The following is a 15,544-nucleotide window of genomic DNA, read 5'->3' as shown; positions in this document are numbered from 1 at the left end:
TAACTTATATAATACTCCATTGTACATTTAATGATTTGTTTATGTTTTGTTTATTAGATCATCTTATTCTAATACTGTTATTTTTGTATATTGCTTTGCTGTTTTGGCAAGAAGCAGTCTCTCCATAATTAAATTAGACCCTGTAATGTACATAATATAGTGGATTTTCTCCTGATTAAAATGGACTTTGCCATGTTCCTTTTTCAGTTTGACTTACACGATTAATTCTCTGTCAGTGGATTACCATTGTTCCAGTTAACACAAACCTGTAGACAGTTCAGATCATCGCCACCATCAAATAATCCTTACCCTACTATGACCTTTGTCAGAGTGTATGAGTCATTAGATGCTTTAACTTAGTGACAGGGAAAGCTTAGAAAAGTGAGGCTTAAATAATTAGGAATGTTAAATATCAAAGAGGGATAGTTTTCTGGGTTGTCCATTGCGTTTGGTTCTCAATCCCCTATTTATTACTGGCAATCATATTTCTGATTTAGACAGTGATACTGATGGTTTTCACCTATCATTTTGAGCTAGTTGATCCCCAGGTTGGTAGAATCACTCAAGATCATAAAATAAGTCCCTGATTATATTTATACAATTGTTCAATGGAGACGGATCTCTATAAAAATGGCAGCTGCCATTGGGAACTTCTGAGCGCTCACTTATTGAGTCAGGGCTAGTATTTAAAACCAGGGTTTGGCCTGACCAGGCGGTGGCACAATGGATGGAGCATCGGACTGGGATGCGGAAGAACCCAGGTTCGAGACCCCGAGGTCGTCAGCTTGAGTGCGGGTTCATCTGGTTTGAGCAAAAAGCTCACCAGCTTGGACCCAAGGTCGCTGGCTCGAGCAAGGGGTTACTTGGTCTGCTGAAGGCCTGCGGTAAAGGCATATATGAGAAAGCAATCAATGAACAACTAAGGTGTCACCACGAAAAACTGATGATTGATGCTTCTCATCCCTCTCCGTTCCTGTCTGTCCCTCTCTATCCCTCTCTCTGACTCTCTCTCTGTCTCCGTTAAACACACACACACACACACACACACACACACACAACCAAAAAAAAATAAAACCAGGGTTTGCTCTTTCATTTTTCCTGGACTTATTTACTTATAAGTAAAGATATGTAAGTACTTATTTACTACTTATCTCATTTTTCCTGGCTTATTTACTACTATATCTTCAGTGCCTGGCACAATGCCTGCTGAAGCATGAAAAAGGTACTAACGGGGAAGTGTTCTTTGTCTATTTTGTGTTTCTTGATATATCAGTGGTCCCATAGGCTCTTCATTAGATGTTAATTTCATTCCATTCAGAGGATGATTTTTAAAAAATTTAATTTGAGAGGAGGGGAAGATAGATTTTCACATGAGCCCTGACCAGGATCCACCCAGTGACCCCCGTCTTGGACCGATGCTCCCGACCGAGCTGTTTTTAGTGCTTGAGGTGGGGACTCCATGGAGCCATCTTCAGTTCCTGGGATCCAGTGCACCTGAACCAATTGAGTCATGGCTGTGGGGGGGAGGGGAAGAGAGACAGAAGGGAGGAGAGAGAGAGAGAGAGAGAAGGGAAAAGAGGAGAGCAGATGGTCACTTTCCTGTGTACCCTGACCAGGAATCAAACCCTCAATTTCCACACGCTGGGTTGATGCTCTAACACTGAGCCAACAGGCCAGGGTCAAGGATGATTTTCTACAGGGGTCTCAAACTCAACTCAGCACGTGGGCTGCAGAGCAAGATCACAGCTGTTCGGCGGGCCGCACTAGGTCTACAAAAGGCAACTGTTACGCAACACTTTTCTCACTGCAGTTGAAAACAAAAAAAATCAGTACAACAAGCACAATCATACATGCAGTTTACTGCGGGCCGCGAGTTTGAGACCCCTGAAAGTGCCCCTTCTAATTGAATTTGTATATAACCAATAGTCTGCATTATAAGTAAGATTACTCAGAGGGACAAATATAAGATGACTAAAAATGATTTGACTTTAGGTGATGGGTGATCAACAGTTCAAATGCTATAGAAATGTTTACCTGAAACTTATATACTCTTTTTTGTGACAAACACAGAGAGAGGGACAGACAGGCAGGAAGGGAGAGAGATGAGAAGCATCAGTTCTTTGTTGCGGCACCTTAGTTGTTCATTAACTGCTTTCTCATGTGTGCCTTGACCTGGGGGCTACAGCAGAGCGAGTGATCCCTTGCTCAAGCCAGCGACCTTTGGGCTCAAGCCAGCAACCATGGGGTCATGTCTATGGTCCCACGCTCAAGCCAGAAACCCTGCGCTCAAACTGAATGAGCCTGCGTGCAAGCTGGTGACCTAGGGGTTTTGAACCTGGACCCTTCGTGTCCAGTCCAACGCTCTATCACTGCGCCACTGCCTGGCCAGGCTAAAACCTATGTACTCTTTTTTTTTTTTCAAAATTTTTTTTATTTCTTCATTTTAGAGAGGAGAGGGAGAGAGAGAGAGAGAGAGAGAGAAAGAGAAGGGAGGAGGAGCTGGAAGCATCAACTCCCATATGTGCCTTTACCAGGCAAGCCCAGGGTTTTGAACCGGCGACCTCAGCATTTCCAGGTCGACACTATCCACTGCGCCACCACAGGTCAGGCTAAAACCTATGTACTCTTAATGATCAGTGTCACCCTGTTAAATTTAATTTCCTAAATAAAATAAAAAAGTAATTAGATATATTTCCTCAATACAGTAGAAATTCTATGTAGTTATTTTTGTATAATGTGATAAGACAAACTAAATTTTTGTGTAAAATGGGAGATTTGAAGAATAATATTTTAAGAAAGCGTGTTTTATTTTAATGTATATTTACTCTCATTGAGCTGATCCATGATACTTTTTAGATATTGCATAGGAATTGACTTTATAATGTTATAAGTATAAAGAAAGGGCTCTGGCCCTGGCCGGTTGGCTCAGTGGTGGAGCGTCGGCCTGGCATGCGGGGGACCCGGGTTCGATTTCCGGCCAGGGCACATAGGAGAAGCGCCCATTTGCTTCTCCACCCCGCCCCCTCCTTCCTCTCTGTCTCTCTTCCCCTCCCACAGCCAAGGCTCCATTGGAGCAAAGATGGCCTGGGCGCTGGGGATGGCTCCTTGGCCTCTGCCCCAGGCGCTAGAGTGGCTTTGGTCGTGGCAGAGCGACGCCCCGGATGGGCAGAGCATCGCCCCCTGGTGGGCAGAGCGTCGCCCCTGGTGGGTGTGCCGGGTGGATCCTGACGGGCGCATGCGGGAGTCTGTCTGTCTCTCCCTGTTTCCAGCTTCAGAAAAATACACAAAAAAAAAAAAAGAAAGAAAGGGCTCTGAAATATTAAGTAATATTATCTAAAGCTAGGTTAGAGAATTCGATTACTGCGTGAGTACATACATAATATCTGAGGTAATTCATTCAGGTTTTTTTTTTTTTTTTTTTTTAGAGAAAGATGGACAGACAGGAAGGGAGAAAGATGAGAAACATCAACTTGTTGCAGCACTTTAGTTGTTCATTGATTGCTTTCTCATATGTGCCTTGACTGGGGTGGAGAGTGGGGCCTCAAGCTGAGCCATTCATCCCTTGCTTAAGCCAGCGATCTTTTGGCTCAAGCCAGTGACCATGGGGTCATGTACCTGATCCCGTGCTCTAGCTGATGAGCCTGTGCTCAAGACAGCAACCTTTGGTTCTCAAACTTGGGTCCTCAGCGCTCCAGGTGGATGCTCTGTTCACTGTGCCACTGCCTAGGCAAGCTTCAGTTTCTTATTTTTAAGACACATTTTTCAAATGGACACAAAACAAAATAATATTATTTCTTGGCCCTGGCTGGCTGACTCAGTGGATGAAGTGTCAGCCCAATATGTGGACATCCTGGGTTTGATTCCTGGTCAGGGCACACAGAAGCGACAGTCTACTTCTCTTTCTCTCCCCCTCTTTGAGCTCAGCCCGGGCTCTGTGGATAGCTCAGTTACTTCAAGCATTGGGCACTGGGGATGACTCGATTGATTCGAGTGTCAGCCCTAGATGGTGGTTACCAGGTAGATCCCTGTCGGGAAGCATGTGGGAATCTGTCACTCTATCTCTCCTCCTCTCATTTAAAAAAATTATTTCTTGATTAAATGCATCAGTTAAGAGGGTATTAGATTACTAAATAATGTATTTACATTGTAAATATTAGCTATTCTAAAATTATTATTGACTAATATTTAATCTTGAAGGTTGCTTCAGTTATGGTTGACACTTTTTGGCTTGTGGACAGTTTATAAAATCATCTTTCATACCTTTTTCAGAGGATACTTTTGTAAATTAGAAGTTTTGATTTTTTTGTCTTTAAGGGAGAATTATAGTCTTTTGGAGAAGTTATACGTTAATATTTGATATTTAATAAAAAATTATGTATATCTGGTGGGTGACATGGTAGGGAGTGGGTGAATTTAAAATAACTGTAAACTATTAAAGATAATTTAAAATACGTAAAGCGGTAGATATTTCGGCGTTGATTTTCACAGTAGGTTGAAAATATCATTTCATATTCAGATTAGCATCAATAAACCTCATCTTTGAATGTGTGTTACTGTAAGTAATAATTTAGATGTAATTTAAATTCTGAGTGAAAGAAATAATCTTTTCTCTCTTTTTCCTTAGGTGGGATGAATCTAACTTGCTGACTGTCTCCTGGTTACTGGTTGAATTCACTTGTAAAAGAATCATCATCTCCTGCGTGGAAGCCACTTTTAGTGGCATATTTAATTACAAATTTAGGGGTCGCAGAGCTTTTTGATTTTTCAAAGGAGGGGACATACCACTATATCAAATAAGCTTGACATCACAGCCAAAATGGTGCTGTCTCAGAGACAACGAGATGAACTGTAAGTTACTCTGTTTTGTGTATGTGTTGTTGTTTTTTTAATGTTCTCACATAAAGGACAAAGTAGTAAATCAAAATACAGCTTTGGGAGATCTATTCTCAGATTAAAATTATTGTTAGAAGTGTTCAAATTATGATGTGAACAGTATGCATTTATTAGATAGGCATGAAAATGACTTGATCACTGCTATTATATAGACTTTATAGCATTCTATTTTTGTAGGTGAGGAATATAGGGAAAAAATTTACTTTGTGTTATAGTTTTATTTTTAATATCCTATGGCTTTTTAAAAAGGATTTATAAATAAAATTTAAGTTTTATAAATAAAATTTTATTTGAAAATTTTTTTCTGTTTATATGAAAGAGAGATAAGCATCAACTCGTTTCACTTACTTGTTCCATTTAGTTGTGTACTCATTGATCACTTCTCCTACGCACCCTCACCAGGGATTGAACCTGCTACCTCGGTGCACTGGTACGATGCTCTGTCCACTGAGCCACAGAATCCGGGCCTCCTGTGGCTCTATTTATTTATTTATTTAATTGAGAGGGGAAAGGCAGCAGTGAGAGAGAGAGAGGGATACATTGATTTGTTGTTCCACTTACTTGTTCATTCTTTGGTGGCTTCTTGCATGTGCCCTGACTGGTCGGTGCTTGAACCCTCAATACTAGCATCTTGGGGTGATGTTCTAACCAACTGAACTCTACCCAGCCAGGGCCTTCTGTGGCTTTTTATTTTATTTTATTTATTTATTTGTTTGTATTTTTCTGAGTTGGAAACAGGGAGGCAGTCAGACAGACTCCCGCATGCACCCAGCCGGGATCCACCCAGCATGCCCACCAGGGGGCGATGCTCTGCCCATCTGGGGCATCGCTCTGTTGCAACCAGAGCCATTCTAGCGCCTGAGGCAGAGGCCACAGAGCCATCCTCAGTGCCCGGCCAACTTTGCTCCAATGGAGCCTTGACTGCGGGAGGGGAAGAGAGAGACAGAGAGGAAGGAGAGGGGGAGGGGTGGAGAAGCAGATGGCCACTTCTCCTGTGTGCCCTGGCCGGGAATCGAACCCGGGACTCCTGCACGCCAGGCTGACGCTCTACCACTGAGCCAACTGGCCAGGGCCTTATCTTATTTTTTAAATAATTTTATTTATTGATTGGTTTTGAAGAGGGAGGATGGGAAGAGAGAGAGAGAAAGACAGGAACAATGACCTGTGTGTGTGCCCTGACCAGAGATCGAACTGGCAACTTTTATGCTAGGGCCGACATTCTTATCAACTGAACTATCTGGCCTGGGTGGGCTCTTGTGGCTTTTTTTTTTAATGTATATTTAGGAATAATTCCAAATGTTTAGATTTGTAAGATTAGTACTAATAATACTTATACAGGGGGTCCTCAGGTTACAATTCCTTTCCTATGACAGTGACATAGCCCAATTATTGTTGTAAGTCAAAACACACCCTAGCCTAACTTACTTACCTATCCTAACACAGTAGTAAAATCATAATCTAGGACATTAAACACAACTAAGCAACAGAAAAAGGAAAAGGACATAAATATACTGTACTGTATACTATACTGCATATTCTTTTGCTGCATGCAACCAAGCTAGTTTGCCCATTTAGTGCGTAAGTAGGATGCTAACAGCGTAAGCTGTAGCACTCACGTCTCAATTTTTTAAAGTTTTTATGGTAGTGAGCATCGTAAACTCGAAACATTTTATGTCAAGACTGTTTAACCCCCCCAAAAAAAAGACTGTTTAACCCGAGGACCCCCATATAGATATTATCCAAATCACCTGTTTAAATTTGTACCATTTGCTTTATCATTTGCATTCTGTAGCTTCAAATGTATGTACGTGTGAAAATATTTTTTCCTGAATCATTTGAGAATAAGTTGTATACATCAAGAACCTTTCTTCCAACCTGACCAGGCAGTGTCACAGTGGATAGAGTGTCAGCCTGGGACATAGAGGACCCAGGTTTGAAATCCTAAGGTCGCCAGCTTGAGCACCGGCTCATCCGGCTTGAGCATGGGGTTGCTTGCTTGAGCATGGAATCATAGACATGACCCTATGGTCGCTGGCTTGAGCTCCCAAGGTCTCTGGCTTTAGCCAAGAGGTCACTCGCTCTGCTGTAGTCCCCGGTCAAGGCACATATGAGAAAGCAATCAATGAACATCTAAGGTGCCACAATGAAGAATTGATGCTTCTCATCTCTCTCCCTTCCTGTCTATCCCTATCTGTTCCTCTCTCTCTCTTTTTGTCTCTGTCGAAAAAAAAAAAAAAAAAAAAAGGACCTTTCTCCCAGATACTACACAGTTCTCAAGAGTAAGGATAGTTTTCTATAAAACTACAGTACAGTTAGCAATTTTAGTAAATTTAACATTGAAACAGTACTTTTATTTAATCTACATCTCATATTTCAATTTTGTCAGTTGACTCACTGATGCGGGGGTCGGGAACCTATGGCTCGTGAGCCAGATGTGGCTCTTTTGATGGCTGCATTTGGCTTGCAGACAAATCTTTGATAAAAAAAAAAATGTTTAAAAATGTAAAACATTCTCATGTATTACAATCCATTCATTTCCTACCGCTCATGTTCATGGTTGCGGGTGGCTGGAGCCAATCACAGCTGTCTTCCGGGACACCACCAAATTTTTATTGGATAATGCGTAATGTACACTGGTCGTTGTATGGCTCTCATGGAATTACATTTTAAAATATGTGGCGTTCCTGGCTCTCAGCCAAAAAGGTTCCCGACCCCTGCATTAATGTCAATATTTTGATTCTCTCTATTATACCATCCAGTTCAAGATTAGGTTTTGTGTTCAGTTGTCATAAGTGTCATTTAATTTGGAACAATATCTTTTTTTTTTTTTTTTTTTTTTGCATTTTTCTGAAGCTGGAAACAGGGAGAGATAGTCAGACAGACTCCCGCATGCGCCCGACCGGGATCCACCCGGCACCCACCCGGCACGCCCACCATGGGGCGACACTCTGCCCACCAGGGGGCGATGCTCTGCCCATCCTGGGCGTCGCCATGTTGCGACCAGAGCCACTCTAGCACCTGGGGCAGAGGCCACAGAGCCATCCCCAGCGCCCGGGCCATCTTTGCTCCAATGGAGCCTTGGCTGCGGGAGGGGAAGAGAGAGACAGAGAGGAAGGCGCGGCGGAGGGGTGGAGAAACAAATGGGCGCTTCTCTTGTGTGCCCTGGCCGGGAATCGAACCCGGGTCCTCCGCACGCTATGGAACAATATCTTCAACCTTTGTCTTTTATGACATCGATTTTTTTTTTTTTTACAGAGGCAGAGATAGACAGGGACAGACAGACAGGAACGGAGAGAGATGAGAAGCATCAATCATCAGTTTCTCGTTGCGACTTCTTAGTTGTTCATTGATTGCTTTCTCACATGTGCCTTGACCGCGGGCCTTCAGCAGACCGAGTAACCCCCTGCTGGAGCCAGCGACCTTGGGTCTAAGCTGGTGAGCTCTTTGCTCAAGCCAGATGAGCCCGCGCTCAAGCTGGCGACCTCGGGGTCTCGAACCTGGGTCCTTCCGCATCCCAGTCCGACGCTCTATCCACTGCGCCACCACCTGGTCAGGCGACATCGATATTTTTGAAGCACTTTCCCACACTCGTTTTTTTAAATAGAGTGTCTTTATTTTTACGTTTGTCTGATATTTCCTCATGGTTAGATTCAGGTTATGCATTCTTGGCCAATATATATATATATTTTTTTATAAATAAATTTTTATTTTAATGGGGTGACATCAATAAATCAGGGTATATATATTCAAAGAAAACATTTCCAGGTTATCTTGTCATTTAGTTCTGTTGCATACCCATCACCCAAAGAGAGATCGTCCTCCGTCACCCTCTATCCAGTTTTCTTTGTACCCCTCCTCCTCCCCCTCTCCCTCCTTCCCTCCCCCCACCCCCCATAACTACCACACTCCTGTCCATGTCTCTTAGTCTCGTTTTTATGTCCCACCAATGTATGGAATCCTGCAGTTCTTGTTTTTTTCTGATTCACTTATTTCACTCCGCATAATGTTATCAAGATTCCACCATTCTGCTGTAAGTGATCCGATGTCATCATTTCTTCTAGCTGAATAGTATATACCATGGTGTATCTGTGCCCCATCTTCTTTATCCAGTCTTCTATTTTTTTTTACAGTGATTAAAAGCCTTTAAGCAAACTCTTTTGGCCAATATATTGCCTAAGTAATTTGTATCCTCAGGAGAGCCATAATGTTCATCCACCCCTCAATGATGATGTTAATTTTGATCCCTTAGTTAAGGTGCCTGATTTCTTTACTGTATAGTTACTGTTACATCCTTTTCAACAAATAGTGTGGGTGACACTTTAAGACCATGCATACATTCTTATTTTTCATTCCCTCCCCCAGGTGGTTGTAAAGTAATGATTTTTAACTTTTATTCTTTCTACATTTATTAGCACTAAACATTTTACTGTAACCAGGGGACCTTCTCTCTCTCTCTTTTTTTTTTTTAATTTGTCTTTTCCTTATTGGTGTGAACTCATTGATTCTCATATTTTCAAGTTTCATCATCCAGTACTATTCTTACTACTTTGGTGAATTGTTCTAGTTTGTCCCATAGAAGACTCTTCAGTTGGCTCTTGTATATGCCCCTGTCATGTTTTATGTACACTTCTTTGCTTTCTGGCATAACAAGGTATTCCAGGCTTATTGCATACTAATCTTGCCTAACCCTAGAATCAGCCATTGCTTCAACAAGCCCTGGTTCCTCTTAGTGGAGAATAGTATCAGAGATCAAGATATGGGCACGAAGTGTATTTTTTGCTACTGGGTTGTCTTTGCTTCTGGGCCTTTTAGGTAGAACTGGGAATTATATATATATAAACACACATAGAGACACCTGGTATATTTCATGTACTAAGGTTTCTCAATCTTAGCACTAATGATATTTTGGGCTAAATAATTCTTTACTATGGGAGCTGTCCTGTACATTATTGGCTGTTTAGCAACATCCCTGGCCTCTACACACTAGATGCCATAATCAACAGTGTCTCCAGATATTGTCACTGTCCTCTGGGGGGCAAAATCTCCCCCAATTGAGACCACTGTTACATACATACACATGTACACATAGTTGTTTTAGAAATTATTAGGCTACACTGATACTTCTAATTCCAATCTGTTTCCACAAGTTCTTTTTCTTCCCCACTACGGTATTTATATCTCTCCTCTTTTATAGTGAGACCCTGATTGTCAATTCATTTGCTCAATCCTGTAATACTTCTAAAATAGTTTTAGAATCAACACTTATAGCCACTTCCAAAAAAATCCTCCTGGAAAGAGTTCAGAAATTGTATGCAGTTCTCTCCCCAGTCACCCTGCCCAAGACAGAGAGTATATAATCATATACAGCAGGTTCTCAAATAATGTCGTTTAATTTAGAGACATCTCGTTTCGTTACAACATTGAGGAAGTGCCATAGGAACTTAACTCTTGTGTTACATATATCAATTAGCCTATGGTAAAAGTAGTTTCCTTATGTGTCATTTCATTGCAGTTCCAAGAACCTATTGATGATATCAAGCGAGGGCTTACTGTACTATATATTTGCAAGTTACTTAGATTAATTTTGTTTTGTTTTTTACCCTCTTTGGTTATATTATTTACATAAAATACATTTGGGTTCATTTATTCTAGTTTTTCAGTTTTCTGCATCCTTCCCATCTCAGCCTTCTTAATTTGATACAATATTTTGAATATGTAGATTATACAAATATGTAGAACCAGAAGTGTTACTCTTTTCTGAATACCCTTAAGTTACCTACTCTTACCCCTTATAAGAACCAACCTCATTCATTTATAAAGATAACAAATACATGGGTTTCCTTATTTCTCCTTTTTAAATTATTTATTTATTTATTTATTTATAGACACACACAGATAGAGAGGGAGAAAGAGATGAGAAGAATCAACTCAGTCAAAGAGCCAGATGAGCCCCTCACTTAAGCTGGTGACCTCAGGGTTTTGACCTTGAGACCCCAGTGTCCCAGATCCACACTCTATCTGTTCAGGATAAGAGATAATCCTTTTAAAATTATTTTTAACATTAATGAAGACCTTTCCATTGTTAAGGAATTTTTTTAATTAAGTGAGAGTAGGGGAGGCAGGCAGACAGGCTCCTGCATGCGCCCTGGCTTGGGCCCTGACCAGAATCTACCTGGCAAGCCCCCTACAGAGCGATGCCCATCTGGGTGGGGCTGCTGCTCCATTTCTTGGCAACCAATTTTAGCACCTGAAGCGAGGGCCATGGAACCATTCTCATTGCCCAGGGCCAACTTGCTCAAACCATGTGAGCCATAGCTGCAGGATAAAGTGTGTGTGGGGAGGATGACAGATGGTCACTTCTCTTGTATGCTCTGATGGGGAAATTGAACCCGGACTTCCACACGCAAGGTCGACATTGTACCGCTGAGCCAACCGACCAGGGCCAGTAATATCTTAAACTCAAGAATGTTGAAGAAGCCCTGGCCGGTTGGCTCAGCGGTAGAGCGTCGGCCTAGCGTGCGGAGGACCCGGGTTCGATTCCCGGCCAGGGCACACAGGAGAAGTGCCCATTTGCTTCTCCACCCCTCCGCCGCGCTTTCCTCTCTGTCTCTCTCTTCCCCTCCCGCAGCCAAGGCTCCATTGGAGCAAAGATGGCCCGGGCGCTGGGGATGGCTCTGTGGCCTCTGCCTCAGGCGCTAGAGTGGCTCTGGTCGCAACATGGCGACGCCCAGGATGGGCAGAGCATCGCCCCCTGGTAGGCAGAGCTTCGCCCCATGGTGGGCGTGCCGGGTGGATCCCGGTCGGGCGCATGCGGGAGTCTGACTGTCTCTCCCTGTTTCCAGCTTCAGAAAAATGGGAAAAAAAAAAAAAAAATGTTGAAGAATTTGATTAAATATGCATTTAGATCTCCATCATTCTCATTCCCTTTTCCCCTGTATCCCCTGCCTATACTGTGTACTTTTTCTATGTTCTTTAAGGTTCAATTCACATCTTTCATTTATAAAAAGATTCTTCCATTCGATCTCATTTCTCTCTTTTTAAATTAGGTCTCACACAGTTTGGTGGCATTGGTTTTTGCTCCTCAGATCGACTTACAAGTTCCTCCTGGAAGGCAAGGGACCATAATCTAATCCTCTTTATATTGCCTGGTATGAAGCTGGGAATATAACAGACACTCATCGCTCCCCCTTCATTGTTGATAGTGAAAATTTACTTTACATTTAAAAAATGTAAATTTTACCCTGGCTGATTAGCTCAGTTGGTTAGAGCATTATCCCAAAACACCAAGGTTGCTGCTTTGATCCCCAGTTAGGTCACATCCAGGAAGCAACCAATGTACAACTAAGTGGAACAACAAATGAGTGCTTCTCTATCCGTGTGTGTGTATGTCTCTCTCTCTCTCGCTGTTCTGCTTTCCCTTCCTCTCCTTTTCCCTCCCTCTCTCTGTCTCTCTAAAAACAAAAAGTAAATGTTTCATCATTCTTAGTACATAATAGTATATTGGCTATTCTTGTTATTATATAGTCTGACTTTCCCTTAACGGGTTTCTTTTTTTGGGGAGAGACAGTCAGACACACTCCCGCATGCGCCCGACCGGGATCCACCTGGCACGCCCACCAGGGGGCGACGCTCTGCCCACCAGGGGGCGATGCTCTGCCCCTCCGAGCGTTGCTCTGCAGCGACCAGAGCCACTCTAGCGCCTGGGGCAGGGGCCAAGGAGCCATCCCCAGTGCCTGGGCCATCCCTGCTCCAATGGAGCCCTGGCTGCGGGAGGGGAAGAGAGAGAGACAGAGAGGAAGGAGTGGGGGGGGGGGGGTGGAGAAGCAAATGGGCGCTTCTCCTATGTGCCCTGGCCGGGAATCGAACCCGGGTTCCTCGCACGCCAGGCCGACGCTCCACAGCTGATCCAACCGGCCAGGGCCTTTTACGGGTTTCTTAAGTCTGCAAAATAATTTTTTACTGTATTCCAAGTGAATCTCACAGTTAAATGAAATAAATGCCTTATAATTACAATAGTCTTATATTAAAGTTAGGGGAAAAGGAAGAATAATGTTTTGGTTTTTTTTTTAATTTACTTTATTGATTTTAGAGAGAGAAAGGAAGAGAACAAGAGAAAAACAGGAACATCTGTTCCTGTACATGTCCTGACCAGGGATTGAACTGACCACCTCTGTGTTTCGGGATGACGCTCTAACCAACTGAGCTATCCAGCCAGGACAGGGAGAATAAGTTTTAAAAGTTGCATATTTTGCCTGACCAGGCAGTGGCGCAGTGGATAGAGCATCAGACTGGGATGCAGAGGACCCAGGTTCGAGACCCTGAGGTCGCCAGCTTGAGCACAGGCTCATCTGGTTTGAGCAAAAGCTCACCAGCTTGGACCAAAGGTCGCTGGCTCCAGCAAGGGGTTACTCGGTCTGCTGAAGGCCCATGGTCAAGGCACATATGAGAAAGCAAACAAATAAGGTGTTGCAACGCGCAATGAAAAAGTAATGATTGATGCTTCTCATCTCTCTCCGTTCCTGTCTGTCTGTCCTTGTCTATCCCTCTCTCTAACTCACTCTCTGTCTCTGTAAAAAATAAATAAATAAAATTTAAAAAAAAAGTTGCATATTTTACTGAGGAACTCTGAGACAATGTCTCTTTGGAGACACTCCTGACCTTTAACTGATACCAAGTTATGCAACTTTTTTTTTAATGTCAGTCAATTATAATACATGTGTGTATCATTAACCTGAAATAACATAATTGGGAATCTTGGCCAGTTGAAGTCCTATAATCATATCTTCATTTATTTTAGTTTTTAGTATGTTTATTTTTAGTGACAAGCTTAGAAAAGTAAAGAAGTAAATATAAATAAGGAGGTGGATCAAAACTGAATTGTGCCACCCTCTGCTTTGTGGTTCTATTACTCAGAAATTTTTGTCTACATAGGAGAATGAACAACAATAATGTCTTTTTTGTGTTCATTTTTTTGTTTTGTTTTGATTTGCTTTAAAAATGCAACGTGGTGCACCTATTTGGTAGGTAGATTTTGTTGCTGCTGTGGTGTGGAGAGTGAGGGGTAGACGGTATGCCTCAGTCCCAGGTCTCTACTGAAGAATAATGGTAACTGATAGCCTAGTGTTCCAGTCACGTGTTCTTTTGTTTAATGGTAAAGATGAAGGTCCACTGACACTGACTTGTCAAAATTTCATTTTCCTTTTCTTCAGCATTGCTAGGATGGTCTCATTGTGACCTCTTGCTGTGCTTATTCCAAAACTGGTAGTAGTTGAATCCTGGACTACCCTTTTGAAGTAGGTGTCTTCAGGTTTGATAATGAAGGATGACCGTTGTTCCTCTTTTTCAGAGCACACAGGGTTAGAAAGGTATAAAATCTGTGGCTAGGAACTCATCACATCTGTACTGTCCTTTCTGCAAAGACTCAGTGGGCTATTGACGCATATTTAAGATGTCATTACCTGAGACTTGGTTAATGTCCTTTGACAACCATCTTCAGTGTCTCTGTGCTTAAAATAAACTTTATTCACACCTTTCCCAGGACTGTGGAGATCGTCTTTGTGTTTGTCTAAAATGGTGAAGCCTTTGATGGTATGAGGATTGTCTACTAAAGATAGCAGCAATGTGTTCCTGGTGGTGTGAACTTGAATGATCTTGCCTGGTCTTCTCTGTTACCTTTATATGTGCCCTCATAACCCTGCAGTCATCCTTCCAGATTCACTGGGCCACTGCAGCCTTTTAGAATAATGAACCTTAACTCCATTGCTTTCCAAATTCTTGAATATGTAAAATCATCTTTTATTCAATGTATCTCTTTTTAATGGCTCTGGTAAGAAAACATCTCAGTTTTTCAGCTTTTGACTTAACCTTGTTTCTCCTCATGTAATCAGTTAAAATATATATACAATTCCCAGAACATTTTTATTCAATCTTAGAGCGCAAGAGTACACAGTTTAAAAAACACCTTTATTGTCATTTTAGCTTCAAAAGACCCAAATTTGATGCCCAGCCATGCATCACTTGCTATTAAAAAGTCAGTTAAGTTCTGTGAACCTATTTTTTTTTACCTATGAAAAACAGATTCTACCTTAGTCTCCTCTTAACACAAGCTCTATGATTCATTCCCTCTGCTCCAACTTAAATTTGTAAGAGATTCTGGGGACCCTGAAGTGGCCTGCTTTTATTTTTGGTGCTGTCCAGTCTTTTTAGAGTTGTTGTTTAATTAGCAGTTCATAGAATTTGAGTAACAAAAATCTTATTTCCATTTATAAGATTGTGAGGATATGTATGGGTTGGTACTGGTGTGGTGTTATGACTGATATTCCAACTAAAAAATTATCCTGGGGAATACAGGAACAACAAAGAGTGTAAGAAAGCCGCTAAAATGCCTAAAACTTAATCCTGATATTTTAATAAACTTGGAATAGATTAGAAAACAAACACAATCTTTTGTTATTGTAATAGTTTCAAAGGAGCAATAGACTATTTCCAGTATGGTGCTGTTTCGTATGTAAGCTTAATTAAGCTCTTTCTAGTCAGTTCATGGATAAAAGCCTTTAATCGCTTTCAAGGACTTTCTTTTGATTTTAATCATGTTCTCTGATCCTATATAGGATTACTGGTTTTGGTGTACTCAGAATGACATAAACACTTC

At 41.9% G+C, this 15,544-nt stretch overlaps 1 protein-coding gene across 3 annotated transcripts in view; it reads left to right on the top strand.

Moving 5' to 3' along the window:
- Nucleotides 1-15,544, top strand: part of PAFAH1B1 (platelet activating factor acetylhydrolase 1b regulatory subunit 1) — a 91,705-nt gene that overhangs the window by 41,646 nt on the left and 34,515 nt on the right. For all 3 annotated transcript variants that reach the window (XM_066363473.1, XM_066363475.1, XM_066363476.1), the window contains exon 2: nt 4,625-4,848. In XM_066363473.1, the coding sequence (XP_066219570.1) occupies nt 4,817-4,848 (32 nt within the window). In that variant the 5' untranslated portion in view covers nt 4,625-4,816. The remainder of the gene's footprint in view (nt 1-4,624; nt 4,849-15,544) is intronic.

Source organism: Saccopteryx leptura, chromosome 2, assembly GCF_036850995.1.
Source record: "Saccopteryx leptura isolate mSacLep1 chromosome 2, mSacLep1_pri_phased_curated, whole genome shotgun sequence".
Lineage (NCBI taxonomy): Eukaryota > Metazoa > Chordata > Mammalia > Chiroptera > Emballonuridae > Saccopteryx > Saccopteryx leptura.
Note: the sequence above shows the minus strand (reverse complement) of the source record. Positions and strands in the feature narration are given on the sequence as shown.